The sequence below is a fragment of the Lithobates pipiens genome, unplaced genomic scaffold, assembly GCF_037356315.1.
Source record: "Lithobates pipiens isolate NorthernLeopardFrog02 unplaced genomic scaffold, aLitPip1_a1.2 Scaffold_19, whole genome shotgun sequence".
Taxonomy (NCBI): Eukaryota; Metazoa; Chordata; class Amphibia; order Anura; family Ranidae; genus Lithobates; species Lithobates pipiens.
The window spans coordinates 249,499,769-249,520,930 of record NW_027507764.1 but is presented as its reverse complement, the minus strand read 5'-3'; the positions used below and the strand labels follow the sequence as shown (position 1 = coordinate 249,520,930).

Genomic DNA, 21,162 nt, shown 5'->3' with positions numbered 1-21,162 from the left:
TCTTGAAGGCCTACATACCATGTAATTAGGCAATTACAGGGAATCCAATTTCTCAAATATTTCACTCTACATTGCATGCTTTTTTTGCACCAACTACTAGATTTCTGATATGTTGTAAAGCCACCCATTGAACTGAGCATTATTTTTTTCAGATCTTAAAGTGTTACTAAACCAGGAACCTGCATTCACTATATCTGGTCTCCTACAGTGCACAGAAGATATAAAGCAATTATTTTAGTAAATATATAAATGGCTAAATACCTTTTCTCATCAGCAATTAGAACAGTCTTGTGACTTCTATCAGTGTCCAGCAAAGCATTGGTTAAAGCTTGTAGGAGGAGTTTTCTGACTGCCCTATGAGACTGTAGGACCCCTGACTCTCTATCTGGATAGTGCTGATCGGCCCTGTGCTGATCACATGCACTCTCCAAAAAAAAAAACAACAACTCTCTAGCAATACACACTAAACTGAGCATGTGCAGCCTGACTCCATAGACTCTGTTTTCAGAAAATTATTAGGTGATAGTGGTAGGAAGGGAGGATCAGAGTCAAACAGCCTTTTTACACAATGTAGAGGATGAACCCATTAGGTTCCGAGGTGAGTATAACAATCATCCTTTAATGCTTATACAGATTGATTTTACTGTTGTGGGTTTAGTAACAATTTAAGCCATTTTAAGCAGACATCAAAGTGCAACAACAGCAAATGCTTTTAGTATGAGTAAAATTAGAAAAAGTTAGAAAAGCTGTCAGTTTGTTTGCGGTTATTGACCAATTAGGGACAATTTCCTTACTTCCTCTCCTGGTATAGGGGGTCATAACAACAGGACAGGCTATTACATCTCAGACAACAAGCCTTTTTTGTAGAGTGATAGGCAGGATCTAATTTATATGAGAGTTTAATTGCTGTCTATAATTTCCTGTCCCAATGATCCTTGTTTAACTCTTATTCAGTCTTGGTGTTAGGGATAGAAAGTGAGAGTCTCCTCAAATGGAGTCATGTACAACAATAACACAAAATGTTTTAACTTATTTTCTTTTTGCTAAAAAAAAAGTACCGTATTTGCCGGCGTATAAGGCGACTGGGCGTATAAGACGACCCCCTATTTTTCAAGTGAAAACATAGGTTTTGGGCAATACTCGCGGTATAAGACTACCCCCCTTCTGAGGCAACACCATTTAAAAAAAACATTAGAACCATTAAAAAACACAAAGCAAGAATGCCAACTACTCATCCACCATGCTGTGTTATGTCATAAAGTAAATCAAACAATAATAACACAAACAGAGATCTATTGAATGCCACAACTCTGGAAAGTAGAATTTTTCACTAACCAAACCTATACCACTTTTGGGTCACATTCTATGGGAATTGTCCACCAAAATGCATTTAATAACCCCCCTGTCATATGTCCCAGATTTACCTGTCCCTCTTGGGTGCCTGGGACCTCAAAGGCAAATAGCAGGATGTATAGTAGTAGGAGATCAGTGAATGGATTTACCCAGGGAAGTATGGTGAGCGGTGTATTATTTTAATGAATACAATGCCTGCTTGGATTGGCAGAGGCTGTAGCATCATCAGCCCTTGCCTCTCTCTCTCTCTCTCAAAGCCAATCCGAGCAGGCTACTCTATGTAGCCTGCTCGGATTGGCAGAGGTTGTTACTCCAATCCAAGCAGGCTCTGTATTCATTAATAGAATACATCGCTCACCGGGATTGGCTCAACGGCGTATACTGTTTGTAGCTGAAGCCACATACAGTATTAGCAGACATTTGGGGGCTGACATCCATCGGGCAGAATTGTATACCTGTATACCCGGCGTATAAGACGACCCCCGATTTTTGGGCATTTTTTTTAAGTGTAAAAGGTAGTCTTATACGCCAGCAAATACAGTATTTGTCTGGAGTTGTATTGTAACTGGAACAACTGTATGTGCATTTAGATACCCATATTTTGTGAAGGGATCTGCTGCCCTGTACTGTCTGTATTTGTAAATACCTTTTGCTTAATATTTATTACAGAGTTAGTTGGTTACAGACAGATATGTCATGTGCCTGTAGACACAGAGAACTGAGACACATAATCTTATTTACACAGAAAATAATGTTGTATTTCACCCAGGCCAGAAGCAGAGACTATTAGACAAGATATTTCTATGCTCTGTTATATTGACTGTAGCAGTTCAAATCATTGTGTATCTGAGTCATTGTAACATACAGTATCTTACAAAAGTGAGTACACCCCTCACATTTTTGTAATTTTTTTATGTCTTTTCATGTGACAACACTGAAGAAATGACACATTGCTACAATGTAGTGTGTGTAAATTGTATAACAGTGTAAATTTGCTGTCACCTCAAAATAACTCAACACACAGCCATTAATGCCCAAACCGCTGTAAACAAAAGTTAGTACACCCCCAAGTGAAAATTTCCAAATTGGACCCAAAATGTCAATATTTTGTGTGGCCACCATTATTTTCCAGCACTGCCTTAACCCTCTTGGGCATGGAGTTCACCAGAGCTTCACAGGTTGCCACTGGAATCCTCTTCCACTCATCCATGAAAACATCACAGAACTGGTGGATGTTAGAGACCTTGCGCTCTTCCACCTTCCGTTTGAGGATGCACCACAGATGCTCAATAGGATTTAGGTCTGGAGACATGCTTGGCCAGTCCATTACCTTTACCTTCTGCTTCTTTAGCAAGGCAGTGGTCATCTTGGAGGTGTGTATGGGGTTGTTATCATGTTGGAATTCTGCCCTGCGGCTCACTCCTCGAAGAGAGGGGATCATGCTCTGCTTCAGTGTGTCACAGTACATGTTGGCATTCATGGTTCCCTCAATGAACTGTAGCTCCCCAGTGCTGGCAGCACTCGTGCAACCCCACACCATGACGCTCCCACCACCATGCTTGACTGCAGGCAAGACACACTTGTCTTTGTACTCCTCAGCTGGTTGCCGCCACACACGCTTAACCCCATCTGAACAAAATAAGTTTATCTTGGTCTCATCAGACCACAGGGCATGGTTCCAGTAATCCATGTCCTTAGTCTGCTTGTCTTCAGAAAACTGTTTGCGGGCTTTCTTGTGCATTATCCTTATCCTTCTGGGATGACAGCCATGCAGACCAATTTGATGCAGTGTGCAGCGTATGGTCTGAGCACTGACATGCTGACCCCCCCTGTTCCGAGTGGAACCTGTCCTGTTAAACTGCTATGGTCTTGGCCACGGCTCAGTTTCAGGGCCTTGGCAATCTTCTTATAGCCTAGGCCATCTTTATGCGTAGCAACAATTCTTTTTTACAGATCCTTAGAGAGTTCTTTGCCTTGAGGTGCCATGTTGAACTTCCAGTGACCAGTATGAGAGAGCGAGAGCAATAACACCAAATTTAACACACCTGCTTCCCATTCACACCTGAGACATTGTAACACTAATGAGTCACATGTATATTGACACTTTGGGCCTAATTTGGACATTTTCACTTAGGGTTGTACTCACTTTTGTTGCCAGCGGTTTAGACATTAATGGCTGTGTGTTGATATATTTTGATGGGGCAGCAAATTTACACTGTTATACTAGCTGTACACTTACCACTTTACATTGTAGCAACGTTAATTTTCTCCAGTGTTGTCACATGAAAAGATATAATCAAATATTTACAAAAATGTGAGGGGTGTACTCACTTTTGTGTGATGCTGTATATATCTTAAATGCACAGTGCCAGATAGCTATTTCTGTGCTACTGTATGTGTGTAGTGGTCACCTTCAAGTATATTAGTAGGTGAACCTGTTTATTGCAATAGAATTCAAATGCACCTCCTGTTATTTTATTTAACCATGTCCCCTCTGGTCTGGTATTCTGTAGCTAACTTTAGTTCAGGACTCCATAACCAGCATAGGCTAACGCCAAGTTAGGCATCCAATGGCTACTTCTTTTAGTTTGAGGTCTGGTTGCATGACTAATTAGAAACTATTTGAGAAATTAGGAGAGAAATGTCAGAATTGGCCTGAGTGGGAAGTGGATATATACCCGGGTATATGTGTACAATTCCACAATGACTCTTTTTGGGCTCTTTACTGATAATACTTTATACCTGTTTGTACATTGGATGTATATACGATTAGTCATCTCTCTTATATAAAGCTTGTATTTTTTCATACTGGCGTGCCTCTACCTGTGGTCAATGTTATATGCTGGTTGCAGTAGTTTCTCTGCTCCCAATAACTTTGATTCGATTACTGGTAAATTTCCCATGAAGGAACCCCCCCCCCCCCCATTCACAGAGGCCCTGTCCTAAATGGAGTCAATGCTAACTTTATCAAACCCACTCTTCCAGTTAGTGAAGGTTCTGGTTGTCTTATTTACCTACAGGTTTAGTGCACTATCCTGTTTGGGGAGGGTCATTTCTCATAGCCCCCTAAAGGAGGACTACATTTTTTTTGCCAAGCTGGCCTAAATAAACTATTTCCAATATTGAGATATTTGCCTGCTGTGAGCACTGTATCATACTGCCATAGCATCAACTGCATATAGTATGCAGCAGTACAGGCAACATCCCATCCCATCGAGTCAGGCTAAGCACTTCCTAGTAATTTAGAGGATGCCTTGCATTTTTATGAATGAATCCAAAGCTTTCTCTGTCTGACTGCAATGTAATCTGCCTGCTTAACCACATTGACCATTCAGAGGAAACAACTCTGTACAGTATATATTGATACAAATGCAAGGTTTCCTTTGAATGGGTGGGAAACACTCAGTTCAACTAATTTTTTTTCTGGCAGGAAGTCACACGTACTGCTGTAGAACATAGCGCTGCCTACTGTATGTAGCTGATGTTACTGCAGTATGATACAGTGTTCAAAGCGACTAAATAACCTAGTAATGGAAATAATTAATTTTGGCCAGCTTGGTTGAAAAAAATTAAAGTGACAGGAAACCCTAAAAAAAAAAAAAGAAGCTCCTGTCCCTTTAAGGCATGATATATAGCATAGTACTTCTGCAGTGTCAAGCAGGCATTTCCATGTTGTACATAACCTGGTTGATCCTGCCTGTTCCTGTGTTGCCCTGTGTGTACTGACTATGCTGATCATGGCTTCTGATCTGTGATAGCATGGTCAGATTACGTGCCTCCCTCATCCTGCTCCCTCCTCAGCATCTGCATCTCACCCGCCCCTCCTCCTTTTCTGCCTGTCATTACCGTAGAATGTGTGTGAACTGTGAAGTTGATCTCCTCTCCTCCCTTCTCCTCCTGCCTTGAGTAATACTATTCTTTGCAGCTGCCACTGTAGTCTCTTAAACAGGGCCGCTGATAGAAATCATGGGGCCCCATACAGCCTACCTGACGGGGCCCCATTCAGCTCCACCCTGGCCCCGCCCCTGGTCCCTCCTTTAGCCCCACCCCTGCCCCACCCATTGCCCCTCCCCAGACCCCGCCTTGAAACAAAGTGTAGGTTTGTCTACAAGTGATATTTGTTTTCTCCAGTCAGTTATAGGTTTGATTATCCAAAAGAAATACTGTTTTCAGATGAGAACATACCTCTTTAATATCTATATGTAATACAAACCATTAATGAATAAATAAAATGGTATTTTGGAGAGTATTGGTAGGGTATTTATTGCAGAGTATTGGCGGGGTAAGTATTGCAGAGTATTGCCAGGGTATTGCCAGGGTATTGGCAGGGCATTGGCGGGGTATTGGCGGGGTAAGTATTGCAGAGTATTGGCAGAGTAAGTATTGCAGTGTATTGGCAGGGTATTGGCAGAGTAAGTATTGCAGAGCATTGGCAGAGTATTGGCAGGGTAAGTATTGCAGAGTATTGGCAGGGTAAGTATAAAGTATTGCAGAGTATTGGCAGAGTATGTATTGCAGAGTATTGTCAGGGTATGTATTGGCAGGGTATGTATTGGCAGGGTATGTATTGCAGAGTAGGTATTGCAGAGTATTGCAGAGTATGTATTGCAGAGTAGGTATTGCAGAGTATTGCAGAGTATGTATTGCAGAGTAGGTATTGCAGAGTATTGCAGAGTATGTATTGCAGAGTATTGCATTGCAGAGTATGTATTGCAGAGTATGTATTGCAGAGTAGGTATTGCAGAGTATTGCAGAGTAGGTATTGCAGAGTAGGTATTGCAGAGTATTGCAGAGTAGGTATTGCAGAGTATGTATTGCAGAGTAGGTATTGCAGAGTATGTATTGCAGAGTATGTATTGCAGAGTATGTATTGCAGAGTAGGTATTGCAGAGTAGGTATTGCAGAGTATGTATTGCAGAGTATGTATTGCAGAGTAGGTATTGCAGAGTAGGTATTGCAGAGTAGGTATTGCAGAGTATGTATTGCAGAGTAGGTATTGCAGAGTATTGCAGAGTAGGTATTGCAGAGTAGGTATTGCAGAGTAGGTACTGCAGAGTATGTATTGCAGAGTAGGTATTGCAGAGTAGGTATTGCAGAGTATGTATTGCAGAGTATTGCATTGCAGAGTATTGCATTGCAGAGTATGTATTGCAGAGTATGTATTGCAGAGTAGGTATTGCAGAGTATTGCAGAGTAGGTATTGCAGAGTAGGTATTGCAGAGTAGGTATTGCAGAGTATTGCAGAGTATGTATTGCAGAGTATGTCTTGCAGAGTAGGTATTGCAGAGTAGGTATTGCAGAGTATGTATTGCAGAGTAGGTATTGCAGAGTAGGTATTGCAGAGTAGGTATTGCAGAGTATTGCAGAGTAGGTATTGCAGAGTAGGTATTGCAGAGTATGTATTGCAGAGTATGTATTGCAGAGTAGGTATTGCAGAGTAGGTATTGCAGAGTATGTATTGCAGAGTAGGTATTGCAGAGTATGTATTGCAGAGTATGTATTGCAGAGTAGGTATTGCAGAGTAGGTATTGCAGAGTAGGTATTGCAGAGTAGGTATTGCAGAGTATGTATTGCAGAGTAGGTATTGCAGAGTATGTATTGCAGAGTATTTGCAGAGTAGTAGTAGATGTTGAACTTCAAGCATACACCTCACCTGTGTAATTGTTAGCTCTAGCAGGGCAGCAGAGATCACTTCCTCCCTCTTCTTCAGTGTCCACAATAGCTTGATCGCCCGGCCCCTGCACTCTCTGCTCCTCTCACTCTGCTACTTCTTCTCACGCGGAGAGAGAGAGAGGAATATCACTCCGCAACACCATAGGGTATGCTGGCCGGGACTTGTGCGATGTGCGGAGCAGGAGGAGCGGTCGCAGAAGGCGTATTCTTCCGCGCCCGAAATACAACAAATAGTCCCTCCCCTGCAGCCTCATACAGCACAGACTAATCACATCTAATAGCAAAAAAAAACCTTACCGAACGGAGGTGGGGTTGTGCGGACGATGATCGGTGGAGGAGAATCTTTTTTTTTTTTTTTTTTATATATGAATTTTGCAGTTCAGGTTGCTCGGGCCCCCCCTGCTGGTCAGGCCCGGTACAGCAGGGCCAGTTGTACTGGCCTATCAGCGGCCCTGCTCTTAAATCAGGAAGGGAAGCAGAGAGAGGGCACATGACTGCACAGCAGCACTGTGCAAAAGTATAATGCCTATTTAGCATTATAATTTTAAGAAAACACACACACACTGTACTAAACACGGACCTAAAACAGAGCGGATCAATGTAATTAATAGATGTGACTTTACAACCTCTTTAAGTATTCATGGTATGCTATAAATACTATTTAGGCTGAAGGCAATCACCCCATAAACATAATCTTGTTCCAGAAAAAAACATTAAACCCAACTAGGTCACTTCTACAAATACTTTTCTTTCTGGATAATTTGCTGTATATTTGTGAAAATTCAATAAAACGATTTTGCAAAAAAAAAAAAAAAAAAACACAGCAACGCAGCATGTCAAACGAAAAAATACACTGACATTATTTTAAATAAAGGATGACTGCAAGCAAGAACATTTAACTGTTAATCCAATATGTGCAGACTGCATAGGTAGTTCTATTGGACTAACAAACTCAATAAAAAAGAAATTTATATTACTTCATGACTAAAAGTAAAGGAAGAATGTTTCTTTTGTAGGTGTACGTTTATAGTCAACATTGTATTTAAACTTGAAAAATAAAATACAGGATAAATGAATAATGTACTGCAATCAATAATAGAGAAACAATTTCACAGATGGTGGCTAATGCATGAAGTGAACCTTGAAAAATATGTACCTGAGAGTAGCCGATTATGTCTCCATTTTCATCCAGCACATTAAAATTAATGATAGGACCCTGCACATCGTAAGTCCTAACCTCTGTATCAGTGTAGACTTGTATTACAGGTTGTCCATTAGCATAACGTAGAGCCGACAGCACAGAGTAGGTGTACCTTGCCAAAGCATGGGTATGATTTCTAATCTTCTCCATTCCTCCTACAAAATAAATGTATATTCATTTAATTTCTCTTTTTACATTGAGAACATTGGATTTATTAATGTTTGTCACACAGAGTAAAGTTAGCTCCTGAAGAAAGCATACTAACAAAATAAAGCAGGGTTAAAAGAAAAAAAAAAAGTTTGAGGTTCACTTACTTCACATATATAGTACATTAAAAATTCTGAATATATCAGACATCTCTGCAATGCAATTAAAAATTTGATGTGCAGCTCGAGATCTGAAATACCATATTTGGGATAATGAAAGTTCATAAATAGAACAATACTTGGATGTAAAAAGATGGGGAGAATGGATGTCTTTCATGGTCAGTGCAGGTTAGATGAATTATCCCTTCCTTTTTTTTTTTATCATCAAAGGTAAAATCAGAAAAATTCTAAGATGCAAAAAAAAAAGATAAATTCTAATATGTACAGTAGATAAAGGTCTGCTTAATTGCAAATCTTCTTGGGTTCTTTGCCTAGATAGTGGTATCGACTTTTGTAAAAAGGGTTACATAGTTACATAGTAGGTGAGGTTGAAAAAAGACACAAGTCCATCAAGTCCAACTTATGTGTGTGTATTAGTGTATTACATGGTATATCCCTGTAATGTTGCGGTAGTTCAGGTCTATCTAATAGTTCTTTGAAACTATCAATGCCCCCCACCCCCCGAGACCACCACCTGAGGAAGGCAATTCCACATCCTTGTCTTACAGTAAAGAACCCTCTACGAAGTTTAAGGTTAAACCTTTTTTCTTCTAATTTTAATGAGTGGCTACGTGTCTTGTTAAACTCCCTTCTGCGAAAAGGTTTTATCCCTATTATGGGGTCACTAGTATGGTATTTGTAAATTGAGATCATATCCCTTCTCAATAAGTTCAGTGCTCACAATCTTTCTTCATAACTAATGTCTTCCAGACCTTTTATTAGCTTCGTTGCCCTTCTTTGTACTCGCTCCATTTCCAGTGCATCCTTCCTGAGGACTGGTGCTCAGAACTGGACAGCATACTCCAGGTGCGGCCGGACCAGAGTTTAGTAGAGTGGGAGAATTATTGCTTTATCCCTGGAGACAATCCCTTTTTTAATGCATGCCAGTATTGTGTTTGCTTTGTTAGCAGCAGCTTGGCATTGCATGCCATTGTTGAGCTTATGATCTACTAGGACCACCAGGTCCTTTTCCATCCTAGATTCCCCCAGAGGTTCCCCCCCAGTGTATAGCTTGCATTCATATTTTTGATGATTGTGTGTCCCTAACTACATGTCAAGAAATGGATACTGTAAGTACAAATTTCCTGTTTTCCTTTAACAATGGGTCTGGATAAATACAGAAAAAATCAGCTCAGTACAACCCCTTTACGAAAAGCTGCTGAACAACAAGGATCAATTACCAAATCCCAAAATACAATATATCAAACAGATGGTACAGCGCTCTAACTAAAATAAAATTATTACTAAAATATTAAAATTAATTAAAAGTCCAAAATAGCTTTTGTATCAAAAAGTCCACGTGAGGAATCTTCAATGGTATACAGTCAGTTCATGCATAAAGTGACTTAGTGCCAAGGGGGGGGGGACCACCACCAATGGTAAAATTGGCTGCTCACCTCATTGTATGGACCCTTTAAATTACAGAGGGTCGTATGCACTTAAATATCAACGAATGCTTATCACCTCGTCCAATCGCTGTACTCCTCTCAGACAATATCCGACCGGTTCACAAACGAAAACACAGCTTTCTCCCATTCAGAGTCAAATGAACTGACACGTTCGTGGAATACTCACACTGGATCGGTATATAGCCATGCCGGAGCCTTCGTGCACGGCGGAGAGGAAGGGATTCCTGCGGGCACTCGACTCGTGGCAGCACCGACTCATCCACTGTATAGGTCTGAGGAAATGTGAATACGGCTATTTACCGATCCAGTGTGGGTATTCCACGAACGTGTCAGTTCATTTGACTCTGAATGGGAGAAAGCTGTGTTTTTGTTTGTGAACCGGTCGCATATTGTCTGAGAGGAGTACAGAGATTGGACGAGTTGATAAGCATTCGTTGATATTTAAGTGCGTGCGACCCTCTGTAATTTAAAGGGTCCATACGATGAGGTGAGCAGCCAATTTTACCATTGGTGGTGGTCCCCCCCTTGGCACTAAGTCACTTTATTCACGTGGACTTTTTGACACAAAAGCTATTTTGGACTTTTAATTAATTTTAATATGTTAGTAATCATTTTATTTTAGTTAGAGCGCTGTACCATCTGTTTGATAGATTGGAATAAGGATAAGCTAAGGTTTCAGGCTGACCCCAGGGGAACATGTAACATGACAGCAGGTTGCTGTTCCAATTCGCTTTTTGTCACCCAAATGCATTATTTTACATTTTTCTACATTAAACCTCACTTGCCATGTAGTTGCCCACCCCATTCATTTGTTCAGATCTTCTTGTAAGGTTTCCCCATCCTGCGGAGAAGCTATTGCCCTGCTTAGCTTAGTTTTGTCTGCAAATGCAGAGATTGAACTGTTTACCCCATCCTCCAGGTTGTTTATGAACAAATTAAATAGCATTGGTCCCAGCACAGAACCCTGTGGGATCCCACTTCCCACCCCCAACCATTCCGAGTATTGGCCATTTATCACCACCCTCTGAACTCGCCCTTGAAGCCAGTTTTCAATCCATTTACTCATCCTATGGTCCATGCCAGCGAACCTTATTTTGTACAGTAAACATTTATAGGGAACGGTGTCAAATGCTTGTGCAAAACCCAGATACGCCACATCTACGGACCTTCTTTTATCTAGATAGAAACTCACCTCTTCATAGAAGGTTAATAGATCTGACCTTCTAAAGTGGACTACCCCACCAGTGTTGGACCCTCCTCTTTCCAGGTTGAATAAAAGTGGACTACCCCACCAGTGTTGGACCCTCCTCTTTCCAGGTTGAATAAAGCAACCATGATCCCAGTAGAGAAATTCCCTTCCTTTAAGGACCTGGCTGACAGGAAAGCAGAGGCTGTGGCACGCAGTATGTTTACTATGGCTGGTTTGGCATTGCGTCAAGTCTTGGCCTTGGCCCTGGTGTCACAGACCCTAACTGAATGGGCCAAGGTCTGTGTAATGAGCAGGTTCCTGCTGCTTATGTTGATTTAGCAGACCAGTTGGTCCATGGGCTGCAGTATATTTGTGATGCATCCTTAGATGCAGCTCCTGTGCTGTCAAAGCTTTCTATTTCAGCAATGGTTATTAGACGTGTGTTGTGGCTTAAGAATTGGTTGGCAGACCAAGCTTCTAAGAAAGCTCTTATTGATCTGCCCTTTCAAGGTGACCGCCTGTTTGGGACTACCCTGGATGACATAATTAAAGGTGTCACAGGAGGGAAGAGTATCTTCCCGTCTCAATGTAGGAAAGGGAAGGAGCCTCGTCGCAGATGGGGGCCTTCCTTCTCAGCCCATAAGAAATTTTTTCCGGGCTCCCGGGACTGCAGACAAAGGAAACAGATCTCTCAAGTCTTCCCTGGGAAGTTCCAAGCAATCTTGAACTGGCATGCCTAGAGCAGGCTTCACCGAATACACTGACAAGACTCCTTCAGCATGGAGGTCTGCCTTCACCCATTGCTGGGGTGGGGGGACATCTTTGTTGGTTTCCAGATTCATGGACCTCCTTCGTGAGCTTCAAGGAGATGCACTAATTGAACCTTTTGGGAGTACCAAAGAAGGGGGACAAAGTTTGTCCACTTCAGGGGGCCCCGTGTCTCCTTGTGCAGATATAATTCCTGTAAAGGTTCAGGGGACGTCTGAACTACCCAAGGTCCCCTCTAGCCCCATCCAGGAAATTGGGTTTCCGGAGTCTGACTCTGGATTGAATGCTGACAAGGATAGTAGTTTTTCTTCTCGAACATCGGCCCCTTCAGCAGGTTCATTTCAACAGAAAGTAACAGAGACTCGTGGCAATTTTGAGGGTTCCTCTGTTAGACGCCGCAGTTGTCCTAGTGCCACTGCAAGGCCAACACCTTCCTCTTCTGCGGTGCCTGCGAAGGACAGAGTGGGAAGGTCCATTGGAAACAGCCTCTCAAAGAGGACCAGTTGTACCAAGGACTGAGCTTCCATCCTCCCTTAGACTAACTGGTTTTAATAGCCTAGCCTGTCGGGATCAGTAAATCCCTACTATGGTGAAGGCGAGGAAGTCGGCTCCCAGTAAGATATACCATTGTACGTGGAAAGCGTACATTTCTTGGAGTGAGTTAATTGGCATTCATCCTCGATCCTTTTCTGTGGCTTGGATCTTAGCTTTTTTCAGTGGGGCATTCATCAGAAGTTGGCCTTGAGTACCATCAAGGGCCAGGTGTCTGCTTTAGCAGTCTTCTTTTAGTGACACCTAGCCACTCACTCTTTAGTTTGTACCTTCATTCAAGGCAAGGAGTCCGGCATGTGGCTCCGCCTGTACAGTCTCTTTTGCCGCCATGGGATTTAAACTTAGTACTATCAGTATTGAAACCTCCATTTGAGAATAGTCGGGAGATTCCCTTACCTATGTTTGTCCCAGAAGGTATCATTCTTGGTAGCTATTACCTCGGCCCGCTGGGTTCGGCATTATTCGGCATTAACCTGTCATAGTCCCTATTTAGTACTCCATAGGGATAAAGTGGTTCTTCATCCCTGTTCGTCATTTCTGCCCAAGGTTGTCTCTGACTTCCATTTGAATGAGGACATTTTGTTGCCGTCCTTGTGTCCCAAGCCGGCTCATCCCAAGTAATTTGCTTTGTATACCTTGGATGTGGTTAGTGCGATTTGGGTGTATCCGGCAGCCACTTTCCGGAGGTCAGACTCACTTTTTTTGGTTACACAGGGACCAAGAAAAAGGCTGGCCGCTTCCTTGGCTACCATCCCCAGATGGATCAGACAGACTTGACTCAGCCCTATTATATTAAGGGTCGGGGTTCCTTCTTTCCCTGTCACAGCGCATTCTACTCGGGCGCTTAGTACTTCTTTGGCCGTCCACCATCAAGAGTCAATATCACAGGTTTGCAAGGTGGCGGCTTGGTCATCATTGCATACCTTCACTAAATTCTACAAAGGAGATATTTTGACATTTGCAAATGCTTCTTTTGGCCGCAAGGTTTTGCAGTCTCCCGTTTAAAGAGGGGTCTCCCTTTTCAGGGGTGTTTTTTATTCAAATTTATATTTTTCAGATGGGGCTTCTGTGACCCAGTTAAGGTTCCTGTGTCCTGGTTAGGGCTCTTGTGGTTAGCCTTGGATTATTTTGCCTACCACTCATTTTTTTTGGGCACTGCTCTTGGATGTCCCAATGGTCAATATTAAGGAGGCACTGTGTCAATTGATGAATGAAATAGAAAATGGGATTTTTGTACTCACCGTAAAATCTATTTCTCTGAGTCCATTGACGGACACAGCACCAACCCCTCTATAGAATTTTTGATACTTCTATTATTGCTTGCTACTAAACTGAATACCTAGAGCAGAGAGGGTGTTATATACTGACTGAGGACAGCCCATGGGCATAGCCAGGTGGTTTTTGTTATAAACAGTAAAAAAGAGAGGACAGACCATATTGGCCCCATAAAGAATGAGGAAGGGCATCTGGTTACAAAGGATGGGGAGATGGTGAAGGTAATGAATTTTATTCTTCTCCTCAGTCTTCACCAGGGAATCAGGGGGGCTTCAGTAACCAAAACTGCAGTGTTCATCCTCATGACACATCACAGGAAGCACCTCCATGGCTAACAAAGGACAGAATTAGAATTAGGCTTGGGAAACTTAACATTAATAAATCACCGGGACTGGATGGCTTGCACCCGAGGGTGCTTAGGGAACTCAGTCAAGTAATTGCCAGACCATTGACTAGTGATCACCTAATTTTTACTGACAGTCTACTGACTGCACTGGTACCAGCGAATTGGAGAAAAGCCAATGTAGCACCAATATTTAAAAATATGCCAAAATACATCCCTGGGAATTACAGACCAGTTAGCCGAACATCAATAGTATGCAAGCTCTTGGAGGGGATGATAAGGGACTATATACAAGATTTTAGTAATGAAAATTGTATCATTATCAGTAATCAGCATGGATTCATATAGAATCATTCTTACCAAACCAAACTATTAACCTTCTATGAGGAGGTGAGTTGTCATCTAGATAAAGGAAGGCCCATAGATGTGGTGTATCTGCATTTTGCACAAGCATTTGACACAGTTCCCTATAAATGTTTATTGTACAAAATAGGGTCCATTGGCATGGACCATAGGATGAGTAAATGGATTGAAAACTGGCTACAAGGGCGAGTTCAGAGGGTGGTGATAAATGGGAAATACTTGGAATGGTCGGGGTGGGTAGTGGGGTCCCAAAGGCTTCTGTGCTCGGATCAATCCTATTTAATTTGTTCATAAATGACCTGGAGGATGGGGTAAACAGTTCAATCTCTGTATTTGCGGACAATGTTAAGCTAAGCAAGGGAATTATTTCTCCACAGGATGTGGAAACTTTGAAAGAAGATCTGAACAGATTTATGGGGTGGGCAACTATATGGAAAATGAGGTTTAACCACTTAGGCCCCAGACCATTTTGCAGCTAAAGGACCAGGCCCCTTTTTTGCGATTCGGTACTCCGTCGCTTTAACTGACAATTGCGCGGACGTGACTCCCAAACAAAAATAGAGCGACAATTTTGAAAAAAATGCAATATTTTTTTACTTTTTGCTAAAATAAATATCCCCCAAAAATATATAAAAAAACATTTTTTTCCTCAGTTTAGGTTGATACGTATTCTTCTACATATTTTTGGTAAAAAAAATCGCAATAAGCATTTATTGATTGGTTTGCACACAAGTTATAGCGTCTACAAAATAGGGGATAGTTTTATGGCATTTTTATTTAAAAAAATGTTTTACTAGTAATGGCGATTTTTATTGTGACTGCGACATTATGGCAATTTTGACACATTTTTGGGACCATTGGCATTAATACAGCGATCAGTGCGATTAAAAATGCATTGATTAGTGTAAAAATGTCACTGGCAGTGAAGGGGTTAACAGTAGGGGACAGTGTAGGGGTTAAGTGTGACCTAATTTATGTTTCTTACTGTAGGGGGGCGTAGCTTGGCATGTGACATCACTGATCGCCGTTCCCTATGACAGGGAACAGACAGTCAGTGACAAGCTCACTAGGAAGCACGGGTAGAGGCTTGATTACACTTACCTCCCCCCGTTCTTCAGTTCTGTGACCCGATCGCGGGACACCGGTGGCGATCGGGTCCCGCGGCCATGGTCACGGAGCTCAGGACCGGGTCGCGAGCACGCCGCCAGCAGCGCGCACGAACCCGGCTGGGCTCTTGAAGGGCAATGTACCTGTACGTGCTTGTGCCCAGCCATGCCATTCTGCCGACGTATATCGGCATGAGGAGGTCCTTAAGTGGTTAATGTAAAAAAAAAGTAAAATAATGCATTTGGGTGGAAAAAGCAAATTGGAACAGCAACCTGCTGTCCTGAGAAAACAAAGAAGATACCAAATAGATATCAACAGGTCGGACTTTTAAGGCATGGAAGCAAATAGGAAAGTAGAAAAAAATATTTATTTTATTGAAAAATAGAGTATCATAACAGTGTTTAAAACAATATAAAAATCATGTAAAATTATATCATTTGAACATTGAGCCCTTGTGCGCCGTATCTACGCATTTCATGTAGACGCATTTGTGCACAGCATTGGGCTGTCTCCCAGGGATATGCTTTCATTGTCTCCACAAAAATGCTTTTTACCTTTAGTTTTTATATGCTGTTTGGCCATACTATGTGTCACCAGCATCTACTAAGCTTCATGTGGATGGGATTATGTCCTCTATTGGCCGTTCCCATTGATGGTAATATACTGACTGAGACTTCTTTCCTGCCCCTGCTATAAGCAACTATCAATTTTTGTTTGTACTCATCAGAATGTGCCCCTTGCTGTCCACTCTGTCACAGCATGGTTGACCGCTCCATATGTTTGGATCCGTTGTTATCACATTTGTACTTGAGGCGCAGTTCATTTTAAGATAGTGAGATTTATTGTTGCTCTTTCTTGCTACGATTTGAACCATTTTCCGGGTCCTGAGGAAGTCTTTACGACGAAACGCGTAGATGCGACACATAATAGCTCAATGTACAAATTATATCCTTTTATATGACTTTTATATTGTGAACACTGTTATGATATTGTATTTTTTTATGATATTGTATTTTTCAATAAAATAAATATTTTTTTCTACTTTCCTATTTGCTTCCATGCCCTAAAAGTCCGACCTGTTGATATCTATTTGGTATCTTCTTTGTTTTCCCTTGATACATTACGGATGTGGCATTGTGGGTGCTCCCTCCTTCCTATTTCTTAACCTGCTGTCATGTTACATGTTCCCATGGGTTCAGCCCGAACCTTAGGATTTTTGTACTAACAGTATCCATTTCTTGACAAGTAGTAAGGGACACACAATCGGTAATAATTCATACACAAACGGGTTATAATGCCAGCTTCAGGAGGAATTGGGCACTGGCAAACACTAAAAGCCATTGGCCAGGCAGGTAAAACCCCACAAAATTGTCTATAAACTACAATAGATCCTGTGGATGTTACGGTAAGCACAACATTTCTGTTTGTTCAATAAGGGACTGTAAGAGACCAGCAAGGATGACCAGATCAGTGAGCTGTATCTTAAGAAATTAGGAACCAGGCTAACTGAGATTAAACAAAGTTTATTTAAACAAATAAAAAACTTCCAAAACCAACGCCAGTAAATCAGAAACAATGTAAAATGACAAAATAAATATAACAGTACAGAAGCTCAAACGATAACCTAACTATGAACGAGTGGAGGGAGCACGCATAAGCAGTACAAAAGAATATGGAGAGAAACCACCAATAAGTGTAACACTGGAAACCTTTGCCACATCCCAATTTCAGAAGAAATTGCAGAGAGGTGCCCCAGGGATTGTACCTGCAAAGGAGGTAAACCAGAATTTAAAGAAGAAACATTGTGTAAAAAAGTACAAAATGTATTGGGTACAAATGATAATAAGTTTGATACAGGGGTATGAACACCTAAAAACAATTAAATCAGATTTGATTAATAAGCAGCAGCTAGATTCTGAAACACACAGGTGATCTCAAAACGAGATCAGATGGAGTGTGTAATCACAATAATCCCAACATGTTTCGGAATTATAGGTGTAAATACTTAATTCCTTCTTCAGGGGCTGAATTGTCTGCAGCATGCAATTCAAAGAGCTGAAGTGCTTTTCTTTCTATTTGTAGTGCAACATACATCAATATACTGGAACACCAAGTAATTTGCCTGTCCTTGCAAAGATGGAAACCTCCACTGCATGTGCAGAAGCACCTATACAAATGACCATGCTGACCATGGTTTGAAGAGTGTTTTGTGACTAATCAATGCAGCCATAAGGGAATGGGAAGTGCCAAAAGCAGGGCCTGAATGGCACAGTCCCTGTTATTTTCGCCCCAACCTTGGCGTCGTGCAGACACATATTTGCGTGCAATAGCGCCAATAGGATTGTGCCGAGAGAGCATGCCCTGTGCACTCCCAGTACAGTTAACGGAAAGCTCAGGTTCGCTGCATGCGATCAGGAGCTTTCAGATCGTGTGACCATTGTGACAGCCAATAACGGCAATCACATGATCATAAGCCCCACCTCTCTGCATTCTAAAGCCCTTAAAGGGCAGGCAGGTGTCGGCTGTAAGGGGTTAAAGTGGTATTAAGCCCAAAAACATTTTTTTTACCAAATTACTTTTTATTAAAAGTTTTTTAGTGGTACAAAAAACGAAAAACAAAAAAAAAAAAAAAACGAAAAAACAATGACCAAACTTTTGTATATTCCATCAATACAGGCACAGGTAGGAAAAAGCCAGGATATCAGTAACACCCATTAATCAAAAGGAATACACCAGTAACCAAAGAGCATACTTCATGGTACTCAGGTCCCTCTATGCACACCATCCATGGGCCCCATAGCTCACTAAACTTATGAGGGGTGCCCTGTTGAAACAGAATGTGTCTTACTTAAAGTAATGTGGAATCAACCTGCTTTCACCAATCCTCAAATCCAGGGGGAGAGAAAAAAGCCATTTTAACATAATGCATTTGCGGGCCAGAAAAAAACTATCTAGAATTAGAAGTTTGGGCTTGAGGTATATATGCTTGCTTATCCAAGAATCCCAGTGCACATGTCAAAGGATTATTGTGCAAAAGAATCTGGAATACAAGATTAATAGTAGCAATAACACATTGCCAAAGGCGTACTGTTTGAGGGGCACTCCAATGATGCAGCTTATGTAGTGTTCTATACAACCTATATACAGTATACAGAGTTGGGACAGTCTTTGTTTTGTTAAAAGGGACACTAGTAAAACCTTTTCCAAGACTACTTACCATATCTCCCCATTCAAAGTAGGAATATCCTTAGCCCACCCGTTCCTGCCCGGGAGCTGTAGATTACCATGGAAGTCATCTAACAATGATCTATAAGGGGAAAAATGTAGAACTTTCTTGTCTACAGTAGTAGCTAACTGATCCATAATTGGGGTGTTAATCGTTTTAAGAGTAATCTGTTTAGCTTGGGCAGATAGGGTATTCCAGAGCTAGAGGTACTGGAAAACTTGCGGGATGGAATACCAAATTCCTGCTGTACATCTTGAAAGGATTTTAATTGGCCATTTGCATATAGCTGATAAAGGACCCAGATCTCCCTGGATTAACAACCATCAAAGCCTTGCAATTTACTGAATTCCACCATACACTGTCCCACCAAGATGGGTACATACTGAGAGGCCCCATGGTGCCACATAATCCGCTCCATTTCATCCTAAACTTTGGACATAAGAGTTACAGTGGAATATTAAGAACCTTCCCAAAGTTTGCCTGCCTCTGATTGAGCCAGCAAGTGGTATTTACATGGTTGAGACAAAAGAACAGCCTGATAGGGATCTTTGTTATTCATGGAACCCCAACAAGCAATGTACTGTAATTGAACAGCCAGGAAATACAGTTATGCAGAAGAGACAGCTAACCCCCCTCCATCTTTGGGTAAAATGGGCAAACATTTTTACCCTTCCAGATTAAAATGCTGAACAAAGAGTCTATCTTTTTAAACCATTGGAAACTAATCCATATCAGCAAATTATGCATAATATGTAACAGCTGTGGTGCCCAAATCATTTTAACCTCTTGAGATCCGTGCTATAGCCGAATGACGGCTACAGCGCGGACCTCCTTTGCCGGGACACGTCTATTGACGTCGTCCCGTGCACGAGCGGCCTGCGCGCCCCCTGAGGGGCGTGCGCGGCGCGCTCTGTGATCGGCGAGTCAATGAGACTCGCCTGATCACCGATCCGAGCAAGGGGTCGATCCCGACCCCTTACCACGTGATCAGCTGTCAGCCAATGACAGCTGATCATGTGCCAAAACAGAGCCGGTAATTGGCTATTTTTTCAGCGCGAGGAGAGAAAAAAAAAGCCAATCACCGGCGGCCGTGATCGGGACATCAGTCCCGATCACGGCCAGTGTATCAGGACCCACCTGCCCCCTGCCAGTAACCCCCAGAGCCTTAATAAAGTGCCACTCAGCAGTGCCCCCCATCAGTGCCCATAATGCCACCCAGCAGTGCCATACATCAGTGCCCACAGTGCCATAATCAGTGCCCGCAGTGCCATACATCAGTACCCACAGTGCCATACATCAGTACCCACAGTGCCACCTATCAGTGCCCACAATCTGCCTCAACAACATTGCTGCACCTCAGTGCCACATATCCGTGCCCATCAGTGTCATCTACCAGTGCCCATCAGTGCCCATCAGTGCCGCCCATCAGTGCCCAGCAGAGCCACCTATCAGAGCAACCTATCAGTGCCACCTATCAGTGCCCATCAGTCCCATCTATCAGTGGTACCTATCAGTGCCCCTTAGTGTCACCCATCCGTGCCACCCATCCGTGCCACCTATCAGTGCCCATCAGTGCCACCTTATCTGTGCCCATCAGTACTGCCTTATCTGTGCCTATCGGTGCCACCTTATCTGTGCCTATTAGTGTCGCCTTAACTGTGCCTATTAGTACCCACCAGTGCCGCCCAACAGTGCCCACCAGTGCCGCCCATCAGTGCCCACCAGTGCCGCCTCATCAGCGCATTTCAATGAAGGAGAAAAATGACTTGTTTGCAAAATTTTATAACAAACTATTAAACATGATTTTTTATTTTTTTTTATTTTGCATCTTTTTTTGTTTGTTTAGCAAAAAATAAAACTCCCAGCTGTAATTAAATACCACCAAAAGAAAGCTCTATTTGTGGGAAAAAATGATAAAAATTTCATTTGGGTGCAGTGTTGTATGGCCGCGTAATTGTCATTCAAAATGCATCAGCGCTGAAAGCTGAAAATTGGTCTGGGACTGAGGGGGGTTTAAGTGCCCAGTAAGCAAGTGGTTAATGTGATTCATCCATTTTATGACAAACAATGGTAATTTACACCAAGCCTTACTCTTAAGATTATCCAGCAAGGACTGTAAATTATACTGCAAATAATCCTCTACCTTGGGATCAACCCAAACTCCCAAGTATTTGAAAGAAGACAATATTTTCATCTGTCGTGCACAGTAGGGAAGCCTCCCTAATTAAGAGTCCAGGGGAAGGAGGACAGATTTGTCCCAATTTATCACAAATCCAGAAAAGGATCTGAGCATTGAGATAGTGGACATGAGAGAGGAGAGTGACCCATCTGTCTCACC

General features: G+C 42.2%; 1 protein-coding gene across 1 annotated transcript in view; it reads right to left on the bottom strand.

The window, feature by feature from the left end:
* The window catches only part of MOCOS (molybdenum cofactor sulfurase), a 752,911-nt gene that overhangs the window by 398,438 nt on the left and 333,311 nt on the right, over positions 1 to 21,162 (bottom strand). The window contains exon 6 of the mRNA XM_077491912.1: positions 8,183 to 8,382. Within this exon, the coding sequence (XP_077348038.1) occupies positions 8,183 to 8,382 (200 nt within the window). The remainder of the gene's footprint in view (positions 1 to 8,182; positions 8,383 to 21,162) is intronic.